At 36.3% G+C, this 26,137-nt stretch overlaps 1 protein-coding gene across 1 annotated transcript; it reads right to left on the reverse strand.

The window, feature by feature from the left end:
- Positions 1 to 24,500: 24,500 nt before the first annotated feature.
- LOC129283185 (E3 ubiquitin-protein ligase TRIM45-like) lies at positions 24,501 to 25,880 on the reverse strand. Its single transcript, XM_054919023.2, has one exon. It carries the CDS (start codon positions 25,878 to 25,880, stop codon positions 24,501 to 24,503), a length of 1,380 nt encoding a protein of 459 aa, XP_054774998.2.
- Positions 25,881 to 26,137: the final 257 nt, after the last annotated feature.

A 26,137-nucleotide genomic window follows, 5' to 3' on the forward strand; every position in this document is an offset into this window, starting at 1 on the left:
CTCCCAGACTTCTCTTAAATTCTTCATTTCAAAGACAATATGCAACTTCCATTTTGAACTGTATAATCTCGAGTCATAATTTTTTCTTTACTTACAAAGCACACATTTTGATCATGTATTCTAGCAACGTGCCCATTAGAAAGATAAATAATTTTTCAGTTGTCTTCACAATATTCGTACGACAAATATTTGCTGAAACATGATATGATTACAAACAATATGTGTTTCCACGCATAACAATATGTGTTTCCACGCATTCCTACTCTGCAATGAAAAAAATGACACCATATTTGTACACGATATTGCCAATAGAAAAGAAATAATCAAGACTATGGATCTATGATGATAGATTCTATGTGTAAACGAACTCTTTGGAGTTCAGTACCCCTTGACGGTTGTTATCAAGGCTATACGCATGAAAGTTAATACAATTATTTTAAACTGATATCTTAGCCTGTCATGGTGGATATACCGTACTTGTTTCCATTTGACCATACAATCTAACAAGATTTACCCAATATTGATTAAATAAAGGAACATAGCTTCTCGTTGATTAAGATTTACGCCAGCTGATGTATCAAATTTGATGAGTGAAAATTTGGCGGTTGAACATGCGTTCAACCCAATATTTTGCCGAAAAAACACTCATTTTTTTTATAACCAAATAAAGGTAGAGGTATTTATATTTTTATTCAACCTATTGACGGTGCAATCCTATGTATCTATTGTGAGGGATGCTCGATCCACTTTTTGCACAACAGTACTACAGCTAATATATTAAACTCATACATGCGCCATCATCACCCGTCCGAAAAATAATTAAATAAGTAAAAATATTATGAAGATTGCAATAAGTCATATGAACAAAAATAAAAAGGTGCGTCTGGCGTATAGTAGCATATCGTGTGTTTATACATCCCCCATGTTCTATGAAACATGGGTAAGTGAGGGAGGGTGGGAATGAGAGAATGAGAGAGAGGAAATCAATCAATGAATCCTTTAATTGATTAAAATATTGGCATTGTTCATTTTCCAAGAAAGTGTCATCTCATGAAGATGTGAACATGTCAACAGAACATCCAAGCAGAAGTACTTTGTGGGGGGAAAAATGCGGAAAATATCTTACATAAGCATGAAATTGTTGGCATACCAAAAACACAAATCCATTCAGATTTTCCTGGAAGACTTTAGAAATGGGAAAACGCATGTAGGTGCACGTCGCCAATCGAATCTTCCGCGGTGACCTCGCCAATAGAATAATTGTCAAGTCAATGCCACACCAACAACCAGACATGGGATTATTGAAACGATTGCGTTGGTTTTGATTACGCAGTATTGGCCACGCGTGTGGCGTCAGGGTGGTAGGTGTGATTGGGGCAAAAATTGATGTCATTTAAAATGGCGGCAATCACGGCTAATCGATACATCCATGTCTGGAACATTTTGACAAATAACTGTCTGCAAACAGAGCCATCTTTGATGATGAAACAAGGTAAGTAGCAACAGGAAATGGTAGCCATTAGTGCAATGTTATGAGACACAATTTTTTTTTGCAGCCGGGTTTCTTTCTTCGGTTAGCAATTAAATTCCCAGCTATTGCATTTCTCACCAATCAGTTGAATGTACCAAAGAACGATGAAAACTTGGCCTCTTTCGGATTAGAAGCAGATGATACGTTATTATGTCAAAACTTTGAAAGAAAATACCTCTAATAAAATTGAAAAGCTCATATTCGACATGTTAATAAAAGACTGTTCATGTTATCTTACGCGAATGTTTTATATTCATAATATTTCCGAGTGTCCTTCGGATCAAGTAAATCCTATTGATGTAATGCAATACATGTGAGATGCAGATATGTCGGCCAAGTGGTAGGGAGAAAATCCACCTAACGTGCCTAGTGAACAATGTAAGTAGATCATGGATTCGATTTCCAGCCGAGTCATGCTTTTTTTTGGCCAGGCGCTCGGTTTATTAGAACGGAGAAGGTATAACATACTTGTTAAACACAAAGATCGTTGATAAATATTATTATCAATACCTTCTGTTTTCTCAGAATGCCTTATAGTAACACAAAATTATTCAGCAACATTGTTTCGTTTACAAATTATGTGGTCAAACAATGAATGCATATCATGTTTATTGATTTAAAAACTATACTTTGAGGTCTCAAGTTGATCCATTTATCGGTACTTTCTCCTCTCTCTCTCCATTCCATCCTCTCTCTCTCTCTTTCCTTCTCTCTTTCTCCTTATCTCTCTCATTCTTCTCTTTTCTGGCTCCTTTACAGAAATGAAATACAAAACTCGATTGCAAACAAATGATTTTTCATGAAACCGATGCTGAAAAGAAGGTCGTTGCCCTATCTTCTGATTTTCGCCCCCTCCAGAAGCTGTTTTATGTCATGGCCACGTTAAACAGACATCCGGATTGAAAATAAAAATTTGCTATAAATAAACGATCCTTTTAAAGTAGATGCTGAGCCCTTTTTACAAAGTGACCACGTCTCAACTGCCTTAAGAATAAACCCTCAAGTGCAGATTTCTTCCACGTAGTAACTTATTCACGTTTCTCTTTTAAAAATCTTAACTTAGTGGTTCCATGCTACAAGCGCACCCAATGGCAGAATCTCTAAGTAGCATGAACTATCTCAGGAAATTCTCATTGTATCCTTCAATTTGATAAAATTTAGGTATTGCGGAAGACGGAAACAAGCGAAAGATCAATTCTAGCTCTACCCTCAGAATGTAATTACCAATGCAAAGAACCATTTTCACTCCAGAACCACTCCAGGATAAATCCGGATAAGAAGTACCCTTTCATGATTTATGCAACAGTTTCTTCATCACTGTAATGATTGTAGTTGAATAGGCTTTACGTCAGTCCTCTTTAAATGCGTATTTGGCATTACCATCAAACAGTTGAATGCAAACCTCTAAATAATAAAAAATATATATTGTACTACACTTTTCACCATGATGACAACTTCATAGAAATTATTTGAATAACATCATATTAAGATATTTACATACCACATCAGATTTTTTAAAAATTTTGCATACAAATATTTTTATTAAATTCCTTTGCCTCATTGTGCCACTTATCGTTTCATTAATTCAATTTCCCTTGTTATGTCATGTAAAAGTTATAATATATAAGAATTACTATTACATGTATTTGTTTGTTTTTAAGTTAATTTACGTATTTATGAAGTCATCTTTTTCTCAACTATCATTACATTGCATTATTATTGTAGTTTACAGTGTTTTATACTATGTAATGACAATATCATATAATGCAATCATGACAGTATTGTATTTCATGCTGGATATCATCAAAATGACATCTTATAATCTTTCAATACTATTCATTTCCATTTTACTATCATGGCGAGGCCATAAAAAGGATGTATTTTCGGCTTGGGGTGGACACAACATAAATATGTAGACATTTTGGATATTGTAAATGAAAAGGCAAGGGAGCAGAGAAGTTTCGGGGAGGGGGGGGGGGGGTATCTTCTCTCGCCTCTGTTTGTTCGGCCGTAATTATGACATAGCAACAGACAGGTGTCATCATACTTTGATATCGATTCCCTTTCATTATCGCTTGATATCGAAAACAAATTCCTGACGGCATTACCATGTCAATATTCAATCACTTTGTTTAATATCCACTTACCAAAAGATACAATCCTTTTTTTTTTTTTCAATTAATGAAGGTTGGAATTTGACGCGTATAAGAGTGGATGAAAACAATGTGTACGTCATTTGAAACAAATATTTATTTTTCAGACGGATCAGATTACATGGGGAAATGTGTTTATAAATCAGCACCACCATGACCATATAGGTTGCATTTAGGGCTGCCTGCACTGGATGTCTCTTTGGTCTGTCGGGGAAGAAATTTTGGTATCTGGCCTAAACTGCAGTAATAATTTTGCAAAATTTCAATACATAATCTATTATATAAGTCATAAAATCATGATACCTGATGATATAATCAGATAGGCATTTAAACAAACGCACGCACAGAAGAGTTGACGAATGAATTATGTACTGTCAAGTTCATACTACTGGAATTATTTGTTACTTAAATTCACCCGTGACTATTTAGTAACGCATTATAGAGCCATCTCTGTTGTAATTTGCATTCCTAAGATCAAATAATTGCACAAAATTTGATTTAATGTAATCGATTTTAATCGCTTTGAGCACAGTGATATTGATAATATTAATAAAAATAACAACAAAAATGAAATGTTTATGGATGGAGACTAACTTTTTCATTGAGTGAAATAGTATATTTCAGAGGCAATAGTTGATATTCTTAACTCCCCTCTGAATTATGTTCCCTTTTTCTTCTTTCTTCTATTGCCCTTTTATGTATGTATGTATGGGTGTGTGTATGGGTGAATGGATGTATGTATGTATGTATCTATATATCTATATATCTATTTATCTATCTATATATCTATCTATCTATCTACAGCTATCTATCTATATCTATCGATCTACCTACCGGTGTTTCTATTCTGTCTTTCTTTCTTTCTTTCTTTTTTTATACCTATCTATCTTTCTATCTATATGTCTCTCTCTTGTCATGCACCGTCTCAATCTTATTCCCTCTCTTTCCACCTGTTCCCTTCTCTCTCCATCATCTTTACCAGACAGTCACCCTACAAGTATATCATTTATATCATTTCCAAGTGCCATGTTGGACATAGGGTATATACTCTTGAAAAATGCCCAAGAAATATAATTCAAAATAAACAATGATTGACATGGATTGAGGATTTGATGAAAAGAAAGCACGAAGAAAGAAAGAGAGGAGATGGCTAGAAAGTAGTGAAAGAGAAACGGAGAGGGAGGGGACAGAGATAAGGATGAGGAAGAAGAGAGAGATGGGGGGGTGAGGGCGAGGGATGGCCCTAAGCCCCTAACCATGAATTCATCTGAAATAACTCAAGTCGGACCAGGGGCCAATCTTTGCCGTTCTATCCAACTGCTTTCCACAGTATTTCCACCCCAATCCTGGGCAGAAAACAAATGGAATAATATATGACTCTCCATGGTACGTCTAAGATCGCAAGCGAGAGCAAAATTATTCATAATAAGTCGTAAATTCTCCCTAAGAAAGAAAGAAGAGGAAAAAAGGACATCACGAATGTTGTCTGATAAACATTCACGCTGCTAACGGCTGCTACCTCATAGGGACACTGCCCGCTGGTTTATCTCAACACACATCGGTTCATGTTACATACCTAAAATAAATAACGTTCCACTGTTTTTTCGGCTTCTTTGTTTATTTATATATGGCAATGACTCTGGCGTCCAAGTTCAGTTTCTTCAGATTGATTGAGAATTTAAAGGGAATTAAAATGAAGATGATAAATCTTTTTTTTTTTCTGTTGCTGTTGTCTTTCACAATCGTCATAATTATTGTCAAATTTTATTTACAATTTTCCTTTGTGAAAAACGCCCTTTCGCATCGAAGGAAACGAGTAAAGTTAACAGTTAGAGAATGTCCACATTTTGTTTGTTTTATGTGGATATAAAGCTACTTCTCAAGCACAGAAATGGACGAAAATTCCAGGTACAATCCTCGTATAGCTTTCTAAAATATTATATTTTATTATATATTGTTTTGCTCTAGCGTTTCATTCATTCATGCGATTTTACTCCGAAGAGTGCATGTCAAAAGCTTCAGTATGTCCATTTTTAAGGCTATTCTAAAATATTGTATACATTAATTAAATCTATCAGATTAAAGTGTTTGAAGGTCATGGTACCAGTAATGACATCACAGAGAAGGGGTGAATTTTAATATCAACAATATACACTGATACTACGGTATCTATATTTCTGTGAGATTTAGTGTCTTAATTTCAACAAAATTATCTTTACTACGACGTTTGACATACTTGACTATTTCTGCATTTTTTCAAATATATTTAGAAATAAAAGTATATGAGAATTTCACATCAAACTTAGATAAAGGAGATGCCCAATTAAGATGGTGGTGATGTCGAAATTCACTTTTTTAAACGAGGCAAACGTGAAAATGTTTATACATTTATATTTAAGTATATATAATTTTAGTGTAGAAGCAATTTTAATGCGAAAACATTTACAAAAACACTAGGAGATTAAGCTCTTTTTAATGCAAATTTCCGGGAACCTGCTGATTGTCTTTCTAGTGTTGAGTCTTTACAATTGATATTAGGTAATCATCTGCAGTTTTCTCTTGAAGATACTGTATTTTTTTATTTACAGGGTTGGTTGCCATTTGAGAGCTGCTTTTCTGTTTTTTTCTTTTTAAAGATAAGCTTTTGATATCATTTTATTTGCGAATTGAAAATAATATCCATTAGAATAATGTCAGTTTAAGTTGGACACGTTACACGTTTTAAGGACTTAAATCGCAGTTTAATTTAGAGATGACCCTTGAAAGGGGATGCGTATACTCATGTTCAATTTACGTATGAACGAATTTTCAATTTAACGATTACAAAGATTACAAAAAAAATCAGTGTGCAAACAAAACATTATAAAATTCAAATCAGTGCACGAAAACAATATAAAGTGATACATGAAATATATCTATGGACTCCCTCTAAGCAACCAGACATTGATTTTTTAAGGAAAATCTAAATGCGTATGCGCTTTGGAGAGCCAAGCACGTATAATTAAATGAAATAGTTTAGTAGACGGAGGTGGGCCTTATCGTTTACCCGGTCATGTTCGTATGGTAATCTTCCTCTACGAGTCTGATTTGATATTGGAGAAAGAAGAGAATACCGGGACTGACATTTTCAACAGTCATGACTTTGAGTGGAAACATGAATTTGTAATTCTATCACACCAAGGTGAATGTGTTTTTTGACAGGACCTATTTTGTTTCCAGGGCATTTCAGGGCATTCCAGAGGAATGTTCCATGAAGCTGATCACAAAGTTATGCCTGAACTTGCCAGCGAATGGAATATGATGTGCCAACATTTGAGCCCGAAGTCCCAGAGACCTTGGGCCAAAGTTTGACCGCAAAGTTACACAAATTCCACACACACGCTCAGACACCCACACACCCACTCTCATCCCTATACACCCCACACTTACACTTCCTATTTCTATAAATGATTTACATCATCAACTTCTTCTCCTCCTTCTTCACACGATCTCCACCCCACTCCTGTATACTCCCTATTTTTTTCCATTTGCTCTCTGCTTTTCCATTTCTTCCCCCCGTTCACCCTTAGTTCCCCGTACGTCCTGACATGTCTTGAAGTAAAAAAAAACCTTCATTAGATATGTGTGTTTTTTTTAACCGAATTAGGTGACGTTCTTTAATGCATAACTAGGAATAATCGATTGTGGCTTGTGGTGAAGAACATGGTCAGTCGACGACTTGACCAACAGGTACATTACGTCAATAAACCAATTTATTTGTGGGATATTATCACGCCGCTTAGAATTCGCCTGAGGAAAGGAATTGAAGTTTAAAATAGGAACATTTCCATACGATTCCAACAACTTTTTTAAGTGACTGTTCTTTTTTAAATGATTGTAAGATAATTATATAAATAAATTTTTACTTTTTAATTGAATGCAAGGGGGGAAGGGCGGCCCCTGCCATATATCACATCATAACAATGCAGTGCGTATCATTGCAAGCTAAAATGAGCAGCGTAACACAATATATGCTGAAGCACTTTGAAATTGATAATGAACGGATTCCTTGAGATTTACTTTAATGTTAGCAAGGAGCCGTTTTTATATTAAGTTGTTTGGAATAATAAGTTGCAAGTGATTTTTTCATGACAGGTGACCATTTCTTCTGCGTGCGCGGAGTCACTCGTATCTTGCAAACAACTATATGAAACATCCACCATGTTGACATATATAAATTGACATAGATTTCCATTTGGTTTGTTTTCTAAAAATTGACTCACAGGCAATCGACAAAAGTGCAATCACACTTCGAAAACTTGGTGAAAAGTTGATTGGCAAGTATCTATACTTGTACTATTGTTGTATTCAATGGAAAACTATTTGGATACAAGAACTTTTAATATAAAAAAACCCATGTCGATATGTAATGACCCCCCCCCCCACCCCCCCCCCCCCCAAAAAAAAAAAAAAAAAAATCAGTAACTCGTGTCAAATCAACAGTACTTTAAAATACGGTCATGACAATCCAAAAGTTTTGGTGTTATCTAACAGGATTGCAATCAGTTGAGTTCAGTAAACAATCAAGGTATACTTCAAATTGCTTGTTTTCTGTTACGTGCGTTTTGAGAAGTCCTGGTCAAGTGGCTCTCTTTCGTTACAAATTTGTTCTTCATTCTTGGATTTTCTTTTAAAACGCTGGTGCGTAAAGTGATCCGGAATGACGGGATTGGGTCTTTTAAGGGATCAAGGAGTTTCAGACGCATGCCACGCAAGGCAGATTATATATTACCTCACCGAATTCCTCCGTGTGGGTTCGAGTTGTTTGGATGAAACAAAGATCATGAATATAGGTCACGGTAAGCTTTAAGTCGTACTTATTGGCTTATGAAATTGAAATAGTAGAGAAAGTTCGTGCGATATATTTATCATTATGAATTTGTCCCCGTGACATATATTCAATGATAAAAATTGATAAATGTTTCAAAATATAAGGCCGTCGAGATGGCGAATCAGACCACTGTAATTAAATGTGCATGTCGGGTAGTGTCGAGTTAAATTGTATAAATATATAAATAATGCGTTTTTATATATATATATATTTCAGATATTTGGGTAGGAATTTGAAATAAATACATATTACTTTTATGAAAAACCCCATCACTCCTGAGGTTCTTGCCATTAATAACTCTGCCTTATTTAATGTAGAAAGTATCAAAATTCTTGGAGTTATTATACAATCTGATTTGAAATGGAATTTACATGTGAATGACTTGGTTAAAAGGTGCAACAGAAAATTATATATTTTAAGGAAACTGAAAAAGTTCAATTTACCTTTGAAGGATTTAGTGACAATATATATGGGTTATATACGACCAATTTTAGAATATTGTGCTTCAGTTTTTCATAGCAGTCTTACAGCAAAACAAAATAATACTATTGAAAGAATACAACGCAGAGTATGTAAAATTATCTTAGGACATAATTACATCACATACACAAATGCATGTCAGGTATGTAATTTACCAACACTTGAAGAGAGAAGACTAAAAATTGTGTAAAAAAATTGCAAAATCACTTTCAACTCATCCTTTGTGTAAGACATGGCTACCTCGAAAAAAACATACAAACATATATCTTTGTCGTACAAACAACTACCAACAATTTCCAATAAGAACAACAAGATTTAAAAACAGTCCATTGCCTTTTTTGGTTGACATACTCAACAAAAGATGAGTGTGTCGACTAGGAAAGGCAATGCAAAATGGTCATCCCCACCCCACTATACAATTATTTTTGTCATTTAAATAAGTGTCAGTCTCCTCTCCTTCAAGTCTGCCATTATCATATTACATTCATTCATTCATTCATTGCCTTTTATGCTTTATCTAAATTGTATTAACTTTTAAATGTATAGCCTTTTTAATGCATTCTACTATGGTTTTTACTATGTATTTAATAATGTGCCAACACCAACTTGTAAACATGATTTTCCCAGCTCTTGTTTTTTTTTTTCATGCATATATGATTGTTAACATGTTTGATAATCAATAAATACCATTTTTGAATTGAATTGAATTGAGTAGGAAGTGTCATTTTTTGTGATTGTTAAATTTGTAGCTTAAAAAAAAAATAGATTTCTCTTCAATTCAACTACATAAAGTTTACAGCATTATCAAATGAAATACTTATTATTATGTCACATCTATATGTTTGAAATGTTTTGTAGCATGTTTTTATGGAAGTTAATGGGACTAAATTAGACTCGCAAAAGTTTATTTAAAAAAAATAATTCCGTGGATATGATAAAAAAAAAAAGGAAGAAAGAGATAGGGGAGAGAGAGGGGAGGAGATATGGGGGAGTGGGGAAAGTAAGACGAAACAATATCTGGATTTCAGGACAAAATGACTGACTCTATCTTTTTCTTCAGGGCATTATCCCCGTCAAAGATGAAATATGAAGACAGTTTTCGAAATTCATAATTTTTTGTGATTTGTTTTCAGGATATCACATTTGATGCGTTATATTGAACTATAAAAATGATAAACCGAACATCGTAACAAGAGCTGTCATTCTATATTCGGTGTGGCATTTTCAAACAAATTAGAGCGATCCATCTTTCGCTTCCCTTGAAAATAAATGAAAAGACATAATACAAAAAAGAAAAAAAATGTTTTTACTGAGTCAAAAATAGAGTCACCCAAGATGGCATGTGTGTGGTATTATCATAATTATACCAAACGATGAAACATCATTTATTACTGCATCAAAGATGTTGGAGTGGGAGGGGTGCACGTTGGCACGTATCTTTTTCTCTTGTGTGTTTTCGACTCCATAAACCAGAGCTTACATCTATATTTTGATGTTTAAAGTGTATTCAAGAAGTTTACATTATCATCATTAGTCTAAAGGTGTAAAGAAGCATACAGACATTTATTCGAGTAACCTGAACTGTTAATATACACAAGAGCCTTTCGTATTGAGCACTCCTCGTATGAATCATTAAGGATATAGCATGTTTCCATGTGGGATACCATTTTTATTAAACGATGTGTTACTATCTACTGAAGATACTATGTCTTCTCATGTCAGACAGGACTTTTATTCAGCAAAATTATTCCATAAATAAAGTATTTGCAGTTTTCAATGTTGCATATTTTTTATATAAGCAAATGTAAGCCGAACTTTCATTGCATTGTTCGCATCATTCGCCCATCTTGTTGAAGAAAAAAAAAAACACGCACCTGGGAAATTCAGACGGCATGAAATGAAACAGTTTAGTGGTAAATAAGGAGGGTAGAAAAGGGTATCCACTTGAACCACTAAAAAGCGCTACATATTGATCAAAACGATTTTCAAGGAATGTAGCTACTAGGCATGTAATATGAAACGTTAACATCACAGTATTGGTCGATGCAGAAATAGTTTTTTATAAATGTGTTGATGAAGCATTTTTAAGTACGTACCGTCATCTCAATTTTCTTACCTTTCTTTGGACGTGTTGGATATCAGTTATCAGAAAAAAAAATAAAGCAAAAAACAAGCAAAATGTCAAATCAACGAAGCTAACGCGTGAGGAATCATTGACATGAAATGAATCACAAATTAACACCATTAGGAGAAAAGTGATTTTATGATTTAGCATGTTTAGATAACTGTTTTGCAGCTAGTCATGTTAAGTTTAGTGTCAAAGTTATATTCCGACAGTCATATATATATATATATATATGTGTGTGTGTATATACATAAATCATTATTTTATAACATGGCTATTGCCCACTTGGCACTGGTTTGATAATTGGATAGGAAAGCATTTAAGATCAATTACGTCGTACAGGTACCAATTTCTTCAAAATGAAATGAATGTCTCTTCTGACATAGCAACGCAGTACGGGAGATTGATTGTCCCTTCCGCTTTAACCACGAAATTCATTTCATATGACACTGTCTTGCCTTGCTTGATTTCTCAATCACCTATTCTTACTCAATACACATCACCCTCACGCACACACACACAATATACCCTAACCCCACACTCCCCTCATCTACCCCGCACATTCGCGCACACACCCTTACACCAAAACACACCCCAGTTCTGCACACACCCACACCCTTACATACATTTCCGCACAATACACACACTCAGTCATGTACACACCGACTTGACTTATAATCTCAGGTGGCAAGTGACATCTTATACCTTTTGAGCAAGCTTTAGGTAAGACAATTTATTATTTTGTTTTCCATCTTCCTTGAACTATGAACAGTTCTTATATCCAATCTCCCGAATCGCATGCTCTCCTTCCACACCCACGTTTCGTTCAGGTTTCAATCCCGCCATCACGTTTTTTTTTTTAAGTAGATCACTCCTCAGCTTCCCATTCATCTATTTTTCTCCATTCAGAGAGTCAAAGATTAAGAATAAATTATTTGACTTCTAAATTAACTCTTTAAGGAAGGGGAGTTCCCTGACAAATGACACTTCTTATGGTCAATCATTAAAGAATCGTGACAGAACAAATTGCGATGACCTGGAGGTCACCCCTTTTCACACTTCAGATCTACTAAATCTATTATCTCTAAACTCCGAACCATGGCACAAAAATCCATCTGTTGGAGCTACATTAATGATAAATGTTTATCGGTTTAAGATTCACCGTTTAATGCTTTCAAACGTAGCTCCCAGCAGTATATGTGCTTCGGCGTACTGGGCATCGCCGTATAATTTATATTCAACCAATTAAAAGCTCTCATTGGGGACTTGTGTTTTATTTTTCGGGTTGTCTTTTAAGGACGCCCAACAGTTAAAATAATATTAATATCATATCAGTTTACTTGATTTTTGACTTGCGTTCAAATGCAACCTTTGGGTCCCCAGAGGCCTGTTGCATTAAATATTTTTTGGAAAAATTCTATGCAACAGACCTATTGGCCCGTACTCTGAACTCGGGTTTAAATTAAACCCTGGTCTTAAGTTATGGTTTAAATATGGATAGCCAAGTGGGGCACAAATCTCTAACAGTACAAATCCACTTTATTAACTATTTTGACACTAAAATTGTTCATAATTGTCTGGGACTGATAACTGAAGTATTTTCATTCATTGTGAAAGCAAAAGGAAACGAAATAGAAAACATAAGAAATAAAGAAATATACAATATAAAAATTTTGATATTTTGGCTCCCATAATTTCAGCACAGAGTTAGACCGTGGTCTAAGACAAATTGTGTTTGTTAAAACAGGGATGAACATATGGGAAGAAAAAGAAGACGGTAGATTCGGATGTGCGCATGCCCAGTCCTAAGGGAATCCATAATTGATGTTAAAAGGTAAAAGAGACAAAGAAACAAGAAAAAAAAACGAAAATCTTGATTTCCTGAACTTATGGAATAAAATAAATAAGGCCAACAAATGGATGTCATGCACTTTCCATTACTTAGTGAAACCACTGAACGAAACTGTGTCAAATATTTACATTTATACATAATAATTCCATCTTGGAAAAAGTCTCCTCGAACTCTTATAACCACGAAAATCTCGCAAAACCTTGGCACTGCTTCAAATACGGGAAGCTGTTTGCACTCCAAATCTTAAGTATTAAATCAACATAAAGTAGGTTTGGAAGGCATTTTTTTTCACATAACGGGAATACCATGTTTTTAATTTTTTACCAGTGGTTCATGGAATTGAATAAAAATATCCTAAACATATACATACACACACACATTTTATATATATATATATATATATATATATATATATTCTTTTTTTTTTGGAGGGGGGGATTTTGTCTTTGCGAATACGATGCTGTTGAGCTCTGTATGTGGTGATAAACAGCTCCAAATGAGTATTGGAAACTAAGTAGCATTAAAATCGGTATCCAGGTCGCCCTTTATTAGATTGGTTAAGAATAAATGCTTACTTAAATGGTCTGAATGCTCTTAAGCAAAGATAGAAAATGTACACAGCGTGCGCGCATTGTCAGTACATCAAATTCCCTATGGACTCAATATTACATTTAGGCTAAGTAATAAGCGGCGCGTGTGAGTTCCATGTAGGCCGTGTCACATTAAGGGATCATGTAAGCTGTCTTGTTAGTTGTAATCTAATTGCCACGTCTCTAATGAACGGTTGGGATGACCGATTGTTTGATGGCGAGCAGGTGAAACATACCTCCCGGGGAGGCGCCGCAGTCCTCCCCACCTTGTTAGATGCTTGCTGATGGCATTAGGAGAATCCTTATCCTCCATCAAAGGACCGAAGACAATGGTTATTACCACACTAACGGGACATGACAGCATCTAACAGCTATCATTTTTCATAAATCTGTGCCATATTGAACAGAGATTCTTGAATCTGTAACAACGGTGCATGGGGCAGTCACACGTGCTATTTGCTCATTGATGAAAATCAGGTGCGTATAAAAATAGACTAGTCTCTCCGTCTTACAAGTCGTTATCTTCTAAAAAGCCAAGAAGAGCTATCTTAAAGAACATGCATTGTTTAATGATAATCAGTCGATTAAAAGTGCTGATATTTTCTGGATCTCTCTCAGATAAAGCATGACTCTCACGATCATCCCAATCGTCCTATCCTTTTTATCTCACTTTCTCTGTCCCTGTCTTTCTCATCAATTCCCTTTTCCCTCCTATTCCCTTTCTTCCTCACTGTCTTTGCGAGTACTTTTATTCCTGATTAAACATGGTGACGTGTCGTTTTGCAGGTGCAACATGGCGGATTCCCTTTTTTTTCGCGGGTTCTATTGACCACATTAAATGCCTATATGGAAGTGATTTGCTGCCTATGAAATGAAGTATGCCAGACCTGGTTATAGAGGACATCAAGACTCGTTCATCAAGAGTTATACGATTTAGAATGTATTAAATTACTATCTAGACTATGCGGACAGAATGGGGACAGCTGAAAATCTAGATCGGTTCAAGAAACTTCCTTGCTCGAAGAATGTTGTATAGCTCAAAGACCCTATGATATGACCTGGACAAGCCTAATTGTGAACTTGTGAGATAACAATACTGCTTTTGTGTAAGGGTGTTCCAATTTACGCATCCACCTATCATGCCAAGAGAGACGAGCTTTTCTATTCACCCGCTTTCTAATTTCAATGAGATTCGATGTTTGGTATCAAATTCCGGACCTTTCGCATTTCTAAGGAGGAAACTCTCTACAACCACCAATTCTTTAAATATGCAAGTCGAATCACATGGAGAACTGATAGGCTTTTGTCGAAAGTTGATGGACCGGGACTGCATCGGAATCTCTTGACTCTAGACAACGACTAATTTGCAATTCTTCTTCCGCGGCAAATCTTCGGATGATCTGCTGTCCCAGTCCACCAACTTTCGACAAGAGCCTCATTGTGATTTTTATTTGCAATTTCAAAGGAATCGATGCGTTGTCGAGAGTTTCCTCGTAGTAAGCTCGAAAACTCCCTATTGATTGGTGCTATGTCAGGGGATTAACTAAGCGTTCCAAGTCAGTGGGTGAGTTTGGTAATACCTCCTTGGTAATACCGTACAAATGATCTTTATCTTCAAATGATCAGAGTGTAAATAATATAGGAACTCGCTTATTAGGGTGTAGTCCAGTCATTTTAGCCCAAATCTTGACCAAACTTGGAACAAATTGCAACCATTTTTTTTTTAAACAACGCATTTCTGTGAGGTCCCTAGAACAACATACTAAAAGTCCCAAACTATCCGAATAGGGATAAGGCATCTAATTTGCATAAATCCAAGATGGCTGCCAAAAATAATTGATATGCTTTATCCTTAATATTTGTTTGCACAAACAATGGGAAAATCTTTAAATGAATACGCAATTCATTATGATTGAGATATCATAAATCGATTGCAATCGTTTTCGGGACTGTCCGATTAATATTTTTCGAAAAATGTGAGAATTATTTATGCAAAAATTTCCATGTTTTCGGTCAAAAGTTTGCATGTGCATTGATATATTTCTGTGCTAACATTAACATCAACAACTAATGCAAATATCAGCATTCGACACGAAAGAGGATACATCAACAAGAAAATTGAAATGCTCCATAACTGTATTAATGTCTTAACTTGCTTAGATAAAGCGCAAATACATCCGAATGTATTACTCGATATTGCTATAAAGTGACACCAAAAACCAACCTCCGTGTCTTAGTCACACTTTTGATATCGACTAGACACCATCGCTGGCATGCCTTTATAGAGAGTACAATATATTAAATCAGTCTTGCCTCGCCTTTGTTGGTGTGACTAACACGCATAAATACATGTAATGTTCGAATAGCGATAGAAAGGTGTATATTTAATACTTAAATGGGTATGTAGGCAAAGGGTGTTTTCTACATATTAAAACAACTTTTATGTTAATGAAATCTCTTGGAAAAATAAGAGGAAGTAATGCTCTGCACGCGGCATGCAATTACGTTCAAGAACTTTACAGCATATTTCCGCAATAGCCTGCCGAAGGCCTCCCCCCTTATCCGTATAGGCTTAATTAGGAGCCCCCAATGTGATAAAGTGGTGTTTTTGCTACAGAGAAAAACAACTTTTATTGTCTTGAAATCACTTAGAGTTAAAACAGTAGGCTTTTTGCTATCAATTACATATAAAGAAGTGATGCCACAGCAAGTCCTACCCCCTCAGGGGTCTGCCGAATTCACCAACCCCTTTTCGTATTTTGCCCTTTTTTGGAAAATTTGCCACTTTTAGCCCCATTGAGGCAAAAGGCGTTTCCCCTTTGCAGTAAATCACTTTTATTGTTTTGTGAGCACTAGGGGATGAAAAAATAGATTTTCCTCTATCAGCTAAATATAAAGAAATGCTGGCACATCAAAGCCTATCCCCTCAGGGGTTTTCCAAAGTCACTCATCCCTTTTCCATATTTTGCCAATTTATGGAAAAATCTACCAATTCGGAGCCCTTATTGATGCAGAAATGTTTTTCTGATATATAGTAAGCCACTTTCAATGTTTTAAAACCACTTGGAGACGAAAGTGTAGCCTTTCTTCTATCTGCTTCATATAAAGAAGTGCTGGCAAATTGAATCCTACCCCCTCAGAGGGCTGCTGAATTCACCCACTCCTTTTCCCTATTTTGCCAATTTATGGGGAAAATCTGCCAATTTGGACCCCCCCCCCCCCCCCCCCATTGAGCCAAAACGGTGTTTCTGCTCTATAGCAAACCACTTTAATTGTTTCGTTACCACTTGGAGATAGAAAAGTAGATATTCCTCTATCAGCTACATAATAGAAGTGCTGGCTCAGTAAAGCCTACCCCTCAGGTTGCCGAAATCTCCAAACCCTTATGCCTATTTTCCCTCTTTATTTAAAAAAAAAAAAAAAAAATCGCATTTTTTGCCCCCCCCCCTGTTCAGGCAAAAATACATTTCTGCTATATGGTAAAGTCACTTTTTAATTTGAAACCACTTAAATATTAAACAATGTGTTTCGTCTATCAGCTACATGGAAAAAACTGCTGGCACATCGACGCTACTAATTCAGGAGCTGCTGTGTAGTCACCCCCCGTTTTTCCGATTTTGCCTTATTGTTAAATTAGTCAATTTTAGCCCACCATTGAGGCATAAGAGGTTTCTGCTATAGAGAAAAGTCACTTTTATTTTTTAAAACCACTTGGAGATGAAAGAGAAGACTTTTTTTTCTATCAGCTACATATAACAAATTGTTAGCACATCGACGCCTTCCCTCTTTAGGGGCTCCAAATTGACAGATTTCCCCATAAATAGAATACGGAAAAGGGGTGGGTGACTTCAGTAGTGTAATTTTAGTATAGTGGGATGTGGCAGGTCCAATGGCTTCATTTTATTTTTCTCTTGAACTCTAAGATCGAGCAGGCAGAAAGTGTCATTGTTTTGAGGTACAACAACATGTGACTAGCATGTGATAGTTTCCGTGCCTAGACCCTTTCATTTTAAACAATGAATAAAGTCCAAACAGAATCGAACTTATGCATCTAATGTTAATAGTAACAATGTTCTTGTAGTATAAATCTTTGCTTACTGATATTAATGATATAGCTATAGTTTTAGAAAGCCAATATGTATAGAAGTATCGAGTACGGAATTGATTTGATTTGCAATCGGGTCTAAGCACATAGTATACACTAGCGTCGTCTGCTACGCAAACTAAATAAGGGAATAAGACCAAAACTAACCATTTTGTTTATGCAAATTAGAACACTCCCCCTACTCGGATTTTTGGGGACTTTTAGAATGGTCTTCTATGGACCTCAAAGAAATGTTCAGCATTGGAATAAATTCTGTTGCAATTTGTTCCAAGTGAAAAGACTTAAAATGACTGGGCTAGTGTGCGGGTGTGTGTGTGTGAGGGTGTGTGTGTTTGTGTGCAAAGGCAGGTAGGTTTGTGAGTGCGGAATGTGGGTCTAAATGTGTGTGTGAGCGCACGGGAAGGTGTACATATGGGGTGAGGGTGTGTAAGGACTGTGTGTGAGGATAATTATGAGTCTGTTTGTGTCCAATGTTGTGGTTTTTTGTAAAATTATCTTAATTCTCATTCGACGTCATTTATTTTCTGTTTTATTCATTTGATTTTTTTATATTTTTTGTGTGTTTATCATGTTTATGGAAGGCCTAATAGTAAGGCGTGTCAATCCCAAAATATTGTGGGGCAACATTCCTGAATCACAACTGAAGCCCAATGATTTCTAATCAATGACTTTTTGCTCATATCCGTAGCAAGGTATTTCAAAAGAAAGGTGTATGCATAAGAAAATTCCATAAAAAGATCATACAATAGGAAAGCTTTCCCATGAACTGCACTTGGTTATATATAAATTTTATCACCTTATAGTAGATTCCAAATGGGAAATTTCTAACATTACTTAAAGTGGATTAAAGGTGATTTTCCTTAGGATCAGTAATGTGATGTATTACAAGGTTAACATTCATTCCCTTGGAAATCGTCAAAAGATTATTGACATCAATCAGCAAACAAAATTCTTCGCTGACCGGTTGGATTTTTCTTACTTTCAATTGCGTGGAATGTTATATATCCGAAAGAAAAATGATTGCTATTTTTTGGTGAAGAATATGATACGGGTGCTTTACAATCGCAGAATGGATGTAAATTGGAATCAAGGGAACGCTCAGATAAATTATTCAAGAGTCAATTAACGATATATATCACATCAAAGAAATAATAACACATTCGTGTTAAAGATAACTCTCGAAGGGGGAATAAGACGATAATCTGTCAAAAATAGATGTTTTTAAGACATTTTTTGTTCAAAGAAAGCGACGAATTTCTGTGAATGATTTTGAAAAATCACTTTCTTACATTCGTCTTCTGATATAATGGCGTCATATATGAGGTACGAGGGAATAATTAGCCGAGATCTTCACTCTTGTGTGTTATTGCCCAACTTCACCTACCCATGGCCCCCCATGACCAAGTGTGCTTCTCAGATTTCTAAGTATCAACCAACTATGGCACCAACTAAATATTAAAATCCAAAAATCTTTAAGCAATCTGCTTTTGCGGCTACGGTTAATTAAACTGATTTGGATTTCTGGGATCAGCGTAACGATTAAAGTCGAATACTGGAAATTAGTATGAACACCCTGGCAAACTGCCAATAACTTTAAAAACAATCTTTAAACCATTGACCATTCAAAAATGCTGCAACCATGTAAAAAAATAGGTGTGTACAGTAAATAATCCACTTTGTGCTCCAATTTTTTCTAGGGGAAGATTGGTGTGATGTGTACCAAAATGTGCCATGAATCTTCTAAAAATTTTCTTTTTGCGAAAATGCTCATTTTGGGGGCAAGGCGAGGGTCACATAAATGACATCTACAGAACAAATTGATACCTGCTTGGCATAAGAAACAGAGAATTTGAATATTTAACAAGGGGTCCACGATTTACAGCACAGCTTTACAGTGGACCTCTCCATTTCCAGCATGTTAATTTCAGCTACACATATTTAATGATCCAAATTAAGTTTCAAATGTATAATTAAGATGAATATATGTATTGCGTTACATGTTTCTTTATTACATTTCAAACGTTATAACTGTATTTTTTTTCTGGATTTTGTCTACTGTCTTGTTGGAAATGAGAAAAATAAAACTGAAACTGAAACAATTATATGATTTAATAGGCAATCAAGATCTATGAAACTCAGTCTCTTAGAAATATTTGTGACTATAAATCAATCGGTTTTTATCTTTAAAAACAAAATATCGATTTCGAGTTCCTACCTCGCCTATCCCTTACCCCCCCCCCCCCCCCCGGTGTGTCGTGTGGGGGTGGCTAGTTTAATGAGGCAATCATAATGTCCCCTGATAATTTTGTTCTAGTTTTCTGAGCTTCATGGGGGAAAACCATGCCCCTGGTTTTGCCGCTAGAGGGCTCACGCAACTGTAATTCAAGCTGCCCAGAATCATGATCGCCAGAAAATGGTGCATTTGATGGAAACTACATAGTTAATTAAAATCCACGCAAGAATCCCAATCAATCGTTATGAGAAAATGTTGTTTTTTCGGTGGTAAGGGCTTCATTATAACGTTGGGTCTATATTCCTCAAAAACAGATAAAACACGAGGCAGCACTACTCCTGACCAGTTTTCGGGGTTCTTTTCTTTTCTTGTCTCCGCCAACTGTGTAACATTTACTCCAGGGCTACATAAACAATGTAGTGCCAGTTTCCATAGGCATTCTTAATCATAGTTCTAGTTCTCGAGATCAATTACGAGAGTTGTATATCTGGTCCTCTTCCCTGAGCCATACTAGAGGGGTTAATTTACCGAGAATATTCGCTTCTTCATGGGGAGTTACAAGGGGGCAAGAGGTTACCCCGTAGGGTTTTATTGTTCAACACCTAGGAGAGAGAAATAAGACGAACATTTTTAAAGAATGGTCTGGAACACAACCTCCCCCTTTTTTGTGTCCATGTATAAAGAGATTATTTTCATCAACGCCTCATCTCGCCAAAGTAAATTACAGTAAATTACAAAATAGAAATGACTCAGTATAATGTAAATTGTACATTAGTTCAAATCTTTACAGTGTAACCTAGCTTTTGTGTATTTACCTGGCAGATTTCATGAACAGTGGCCTACCTGGAAAACCACGCCAAGATGGGCAATAAATTTCTGAAAACGAGGTCAAAGTTCACTGTCATTTCCCGAAGCACCCACCCACCCTCACAAAAATTAAATTAATGAAAATAAATAAATAAAAATATGAATAATGATAAGATTTATAAAAAAATAATAAAAAAAAGGAAGCAGGAAAAGCTAAACAACACTCTATGATCCCATGTTCCCTTCCCTCAGGTATACAATGTCATGATGTTTAATCGTACTATTCGAGATGACCAAGACAAGACAAAGCAATGAATATTATCCTGTTACATATATAAGAGGGCTTATTTCAACCCATTAACTTTAAATGATGATTCATTCTGTAAGCTATAAGATATCAAAAATATTGTCTATAAATCTTTTTTCTATTTCGGGAGAGCATTTCTTTTTCAATCCAAAGAGGAAATCAAATAAAAAGAAATAACACAGCTGAAAAGCTTCTTTAATAGTTCATTTGAAATAGTCACCGGTAGATTAGCTTCTCCATGGGTGAGGTGTTAAGGCCCCTTCAACCGATTCCAATTAAATGTGATATTGAGTTTCAAGGGGGACAGCGCCCGGACTCTTGACCATTCTCGTGTACCGGTTTCACACGAACGCAACCGACTCCAAATACGAACGAAACGATTGTGTCATATTGAAGTCGCGCAAATGGAACGGATGCGAACCGGGTGACGGTATGTATATTGTAGGTGTGACCGCGATACTTCTTTGGATTACGAACGAGGCAATGATTCCAGTCGTAGTTGAATTGGTTTGTGTGACTAGGACCAAACAAACATTCATCAATCGTCATTTGAAGGGGCGTCAAAAGCTCTATTTCAGTATAACACTTCATCACAAATTCAATGACTCGTAACAACCCGATCCAGAAAACAACAGTAAACAAGATTGAGCTTTGATTAAAACCAACCTGCTTTGCTTTTTTTTTACTCTTTTAATGATATGTATGTAAAATTTCACAAAATCTGTTGTATATTATGAATAAACATTTGATATTAACCATATTTACAAAATGGACACAAAACGACGATCTAATCACTAAAACATTGTCATAGCCCTAACAAATTCCTACACACGTAAAGGGGTGACAAAATATCTCATGTAAGATTAGTTCGAATTCAGAGCTCTAAAAACTGAATCTTCCACATGAAAAAAGTGTAGAATCTACCGTTTGGAAAATGTCACCATTTCCACCCTCATCAGTAAAGAACCGGTGAATTGAAGAAGACAAGATCTGATTAGATTGTTTTATTAATAGCTATACAAATACAACACTTAAAAAAATGACAAGCCTAATGCGCTCTCAAAAGTTTTGTCAAAATGGAGGCGCGATAGCTCAGTCGGTAGAGCGGGGACTCGTTATTCCGGTGACCCGGGTTCGATTCCCACTTGGTGCGCTAGTGCCCTTTGGTAAGGCATTAATCCTCAGTACCAGGTCCTTCGGAGGGGACCTTAAGCCGTCGGTCCTCTGGTTGCTTGCTTACAAGCATTCATGCTTTCTTAGCAATCAGGTAAAAAAAAAATCACCACCAAAAATAACCAATATGTTGGTGAAAACGTATCTTATATGGTCAAAATAAGCACAAACAAATAATGTCGTCAAATTATTTTTATTGATCAATCTTTACCGATCTGCGATTGATTGATTTTGAATGGTTTATTCAATACTGCATATCGCAGCCAAAAGTCTTAACCACACCCATGTCTTTATAAATATTAAACATAGAAACACATCATAGCAATTAAGGCATATGTAATTTTGCATGAACAACATAAGGATAATTTTGATACAAGGATTGGTAATGCAAAAAGTATACGTATACATAAGAATAATAAGAAAATGGTCACAATTAAAAAGACTTGGGGATATGAATGCTTGATTTAAAGGAGAGACAGGAAGAGCTGGAATTCCCTGACATAAAAACTCTCCCTGACCAATACAGCTAATCATATAGTGATTGCGATTTTCATTCATGACGTGTTATAGTATTCCAGAGAACAAATTTCTTCGCCGATGATATCTTAAATGACGTTTATCTTGTTTGTGAAACGACATTCAATACTGATCGAAAGTTTGCGCAATTAATTTGTGTATTTGCAAGAAGCACTCCATATCACAAGCGAACGTGACCATTCCATAATTACGTCACAGCAATACACAGTCGTTACGTTCAACGCATATAAAATGACCGTGATCGATTATCTAAAAATGCGTTTGAGTACTGCTATCGTCGTCTGCTTTTTAAATAAATCCAATTTCCCTCTTGTCTCCGGTTCCCGCCGTAGATTTATAAACAGACGCGACCAGAAGGAAAAAAGTACAATAGCCCAACGACAGTTATCATACACCCCGAATGCAAACTACTTGAAAATTTGTGGCCCGACTGTTGCATTTCCTTGTTCACGTTACAAAATTCCAATTAGCAGTCTATCTGATTTCCAGCATTAATATCCGTGGAGCGACACTTTCCTGATATATATATTTTTTTAAAGACAACCTTCAATGGTAAACCGTCTTTTTTTTTTAATTCTGGGGACTTATATTCATGCTATGTCACCAGTACATAATGGTACCACATAATAATTGGTCAGAAAGATAATCCGTGTCTTTGTATATGCAATTAGATGCAATAATTAATAGGGTCATGCAAACTCTAGTGAGTATGGTGAGCAACACAATGAAAAATGCTGCTCTTTGTACAATTATGTGTATGTGTAGGGATGATATGTGACTGTCACACCGGGGACTTTTACGAAAACGGGGACGGTCTCCGTTTTATAGCCTCTCATATCGAATGCAGATGGCGCTTTACTTTAGAAAATGGGCCCAAATTTGTATGTACACCTATGTCCCCGGTTACCGGTGAATTGTCATAAACATACACGGACGTCCCAGGATACATGTTGTATAAGGGAGAGTGTGTCCACGCTTGAATGCGGTTATATATATTTTTGTTTCCATAAGAAGTGTATAAATTCCGCCTTGCAGCATGTGCTAGGATATGTGTGTGTGTCGGAGGGAGTTGTGGGTACATGTGTGTGCGTGTTGGATTGTGTGTGAGCTCGCTGGAGTGTGGTTGAATGGGTATGACAGATTGTGTGTCTCAATTTGAGTAACTTAACACATTATTATATAAGTAATTAAGCCTATGTTTCTTCTTTCCTACACATATTTTGATTGGTAAAGATGTGCTATGCCTATGTTAATGATATACGACTTTACAAGGGTAACGAGAAATCTAGCACTTAGAAATACTGGCTTGAAAAAAAAAATTAGGTATGGCCCTGAACAATTAAACGAGGTTTTAATAGTCAAGCCCACTCTAACGCAAGTGGATTTGCATATGCAGAGAAAATCAAACAAACGACAAGAACAACAGTCGGATGTCTAATAAGAAAGCATGGTATTTTTAAATTTAATGTATTTTCCCTAATAAGTTATGCACCTCCTGGTCATTAATCAAAATTAAGAGTCGATGATGGCGCACTCACACCACACAGAGCATGACCAACTCTGCTAAGTTTGCCTGACATATCAACTATTCGTAGAAATGACGTGTATTTCCACCCCTCCCATAACGTCTTTCGCCAATATTCTTGGACGGGCAGTATTGCGCATGCTCTGATAACGTGCAAATTGTGAAGTCACTATTGTCATGAATGTAGGCCTATTCAAGTGCCAACTACAGACTCACTGCAGCAGCTGGTCTCGAATTCTAGTTCTGCGTTTTATTCTTGTGGAAAGACTTGCAAAGAAAGAACGCAACGGAGCCTTCTTACTTCCTGGCAAGGACTCAACAGAAGCCCCTTCGCTTTGTTCTCCCATAGGTACACAAGTTGCATTCATTGTCTCTGTCTGATTTAAGCAGTTCGTTCCTTCACCCACGGGGATAAACACCCATCCCTCTTCACCACCGATGTCTTCTTGGTCTTCTTCTGGGAACCATTCCTCTATATGGAACGTACCTAAGTCAAAACTTGTGGTAGCAGCCGGACAAAAAGTAAGAGACTCTGCACGATGTGCTACGCGTGATGACTTGGACAAAAGCGAGGGAACAGCTTCTTCCAGAAAAATGTCAAGACCTTCAACTTGCCTTGCCTGTTTAGATAGTAATTGGTCTGGCTGATGTAGGCTTGTTAGACCGTCGGTTACAAGTGTAGCCTGAGCAGTTAGAGTATCTAGGAAGTTGTAATGCCTACCAATTATTTCTTCTAACTCCTGACAGAGTGTGTTGCCATACATATTGCATTCTTCGAATAATTCATCTCTCCTTCTTCGCAATTGTTCTTCTGCAGAGTCGTAAGTACTTATAAGTTTTTGTCGTCGTTGAGATACAATGTTTTTCACTTTTCGGAGCTTCTTATTCACAAACGTTATGTTGTTTTGAATATCAACAGAGGTTTGTTCTATTTTCAGTAAAAGACAATCTATTGTCTTTTCTTGAATTTCTTCATACCCAGTCATCTCGACGACTTCATGCCGATCTTCCTTGTGTTTGACCTCCCGACATCTGCAACAGATCCGAACCAGACATGTAGTACACACGAACTGCTGCAGTTCCTGTGGATGTTCAGGGCATGTGAATTTCTTTTTGACAACTCCTGCCTCAATATCTCTAACTTTCACCGTCTCATGGTATGTATTCCGCTTGTATCTATCGTGGTGTTGCAAGCAATCTTCACAAAGGAACTCCGTACAGTTCTGGCAGTAGTAGGTTGCTAGGTCTTGATCATCACCATGACAAACCGTGCAAGTTTGAATGGCGATTGCTCCGCTCCCTTTGATACGTTCAGCCTTAGCATCGGATCTCCTTTTGAAATCTTCGACGAGGGACTTGACAATCTGATTTGTCGGAAAGTTGGATACGTCGTTTCGCGGCACAGTTACACCTCGACGACACACTGGGCAACGTATCTCCAAATCAGCTTGTTGATAAGAATGAAATTCGTTCAAACAACTTGTGCAAAAAGAATGTGAACATGGCAGAATTTTAGGATTGCAGAGTAGATCATGGCAGATCGGGCATTCTAGACTATCTGATAGTTGCTTGGCTGAAGCCATCTTGTGCATCTAAACCGGAATCAAAATAAAGTAAATGATTTCGTAATCTAATTTGATTCAGGGATCAAAAATCAACAAGCCATATTTCTAGCGGACCCCCCTATTTTCCTCCTTTTGGCAATAAAACAGAAAACAATTAACCCTAAAATAGTATACTTGCTTTGTATGCTAATTTATTCTAAAACTAATATTATAATTCTGCAAAATACTTCAATAAATGCCATTTTCAACCTATATCAAGTTAAATTGAATAAACAGAGAGGATC

This window comes from Lytechinus pictus, chromosome 2, assembly GCF_037042905.1.
Source record: "Lytechinus pictus isolate F3 Inbred chromosome 2, Lp3.0, whole genome shotgun sequence".
NCBI classification, from domain to species: Eukaryota; Metazoa; Echinodermata; class Echinoidea; order Temnopleuroida; family Toxopneustidae; genus Lytechinus; species Lytechinus pictus.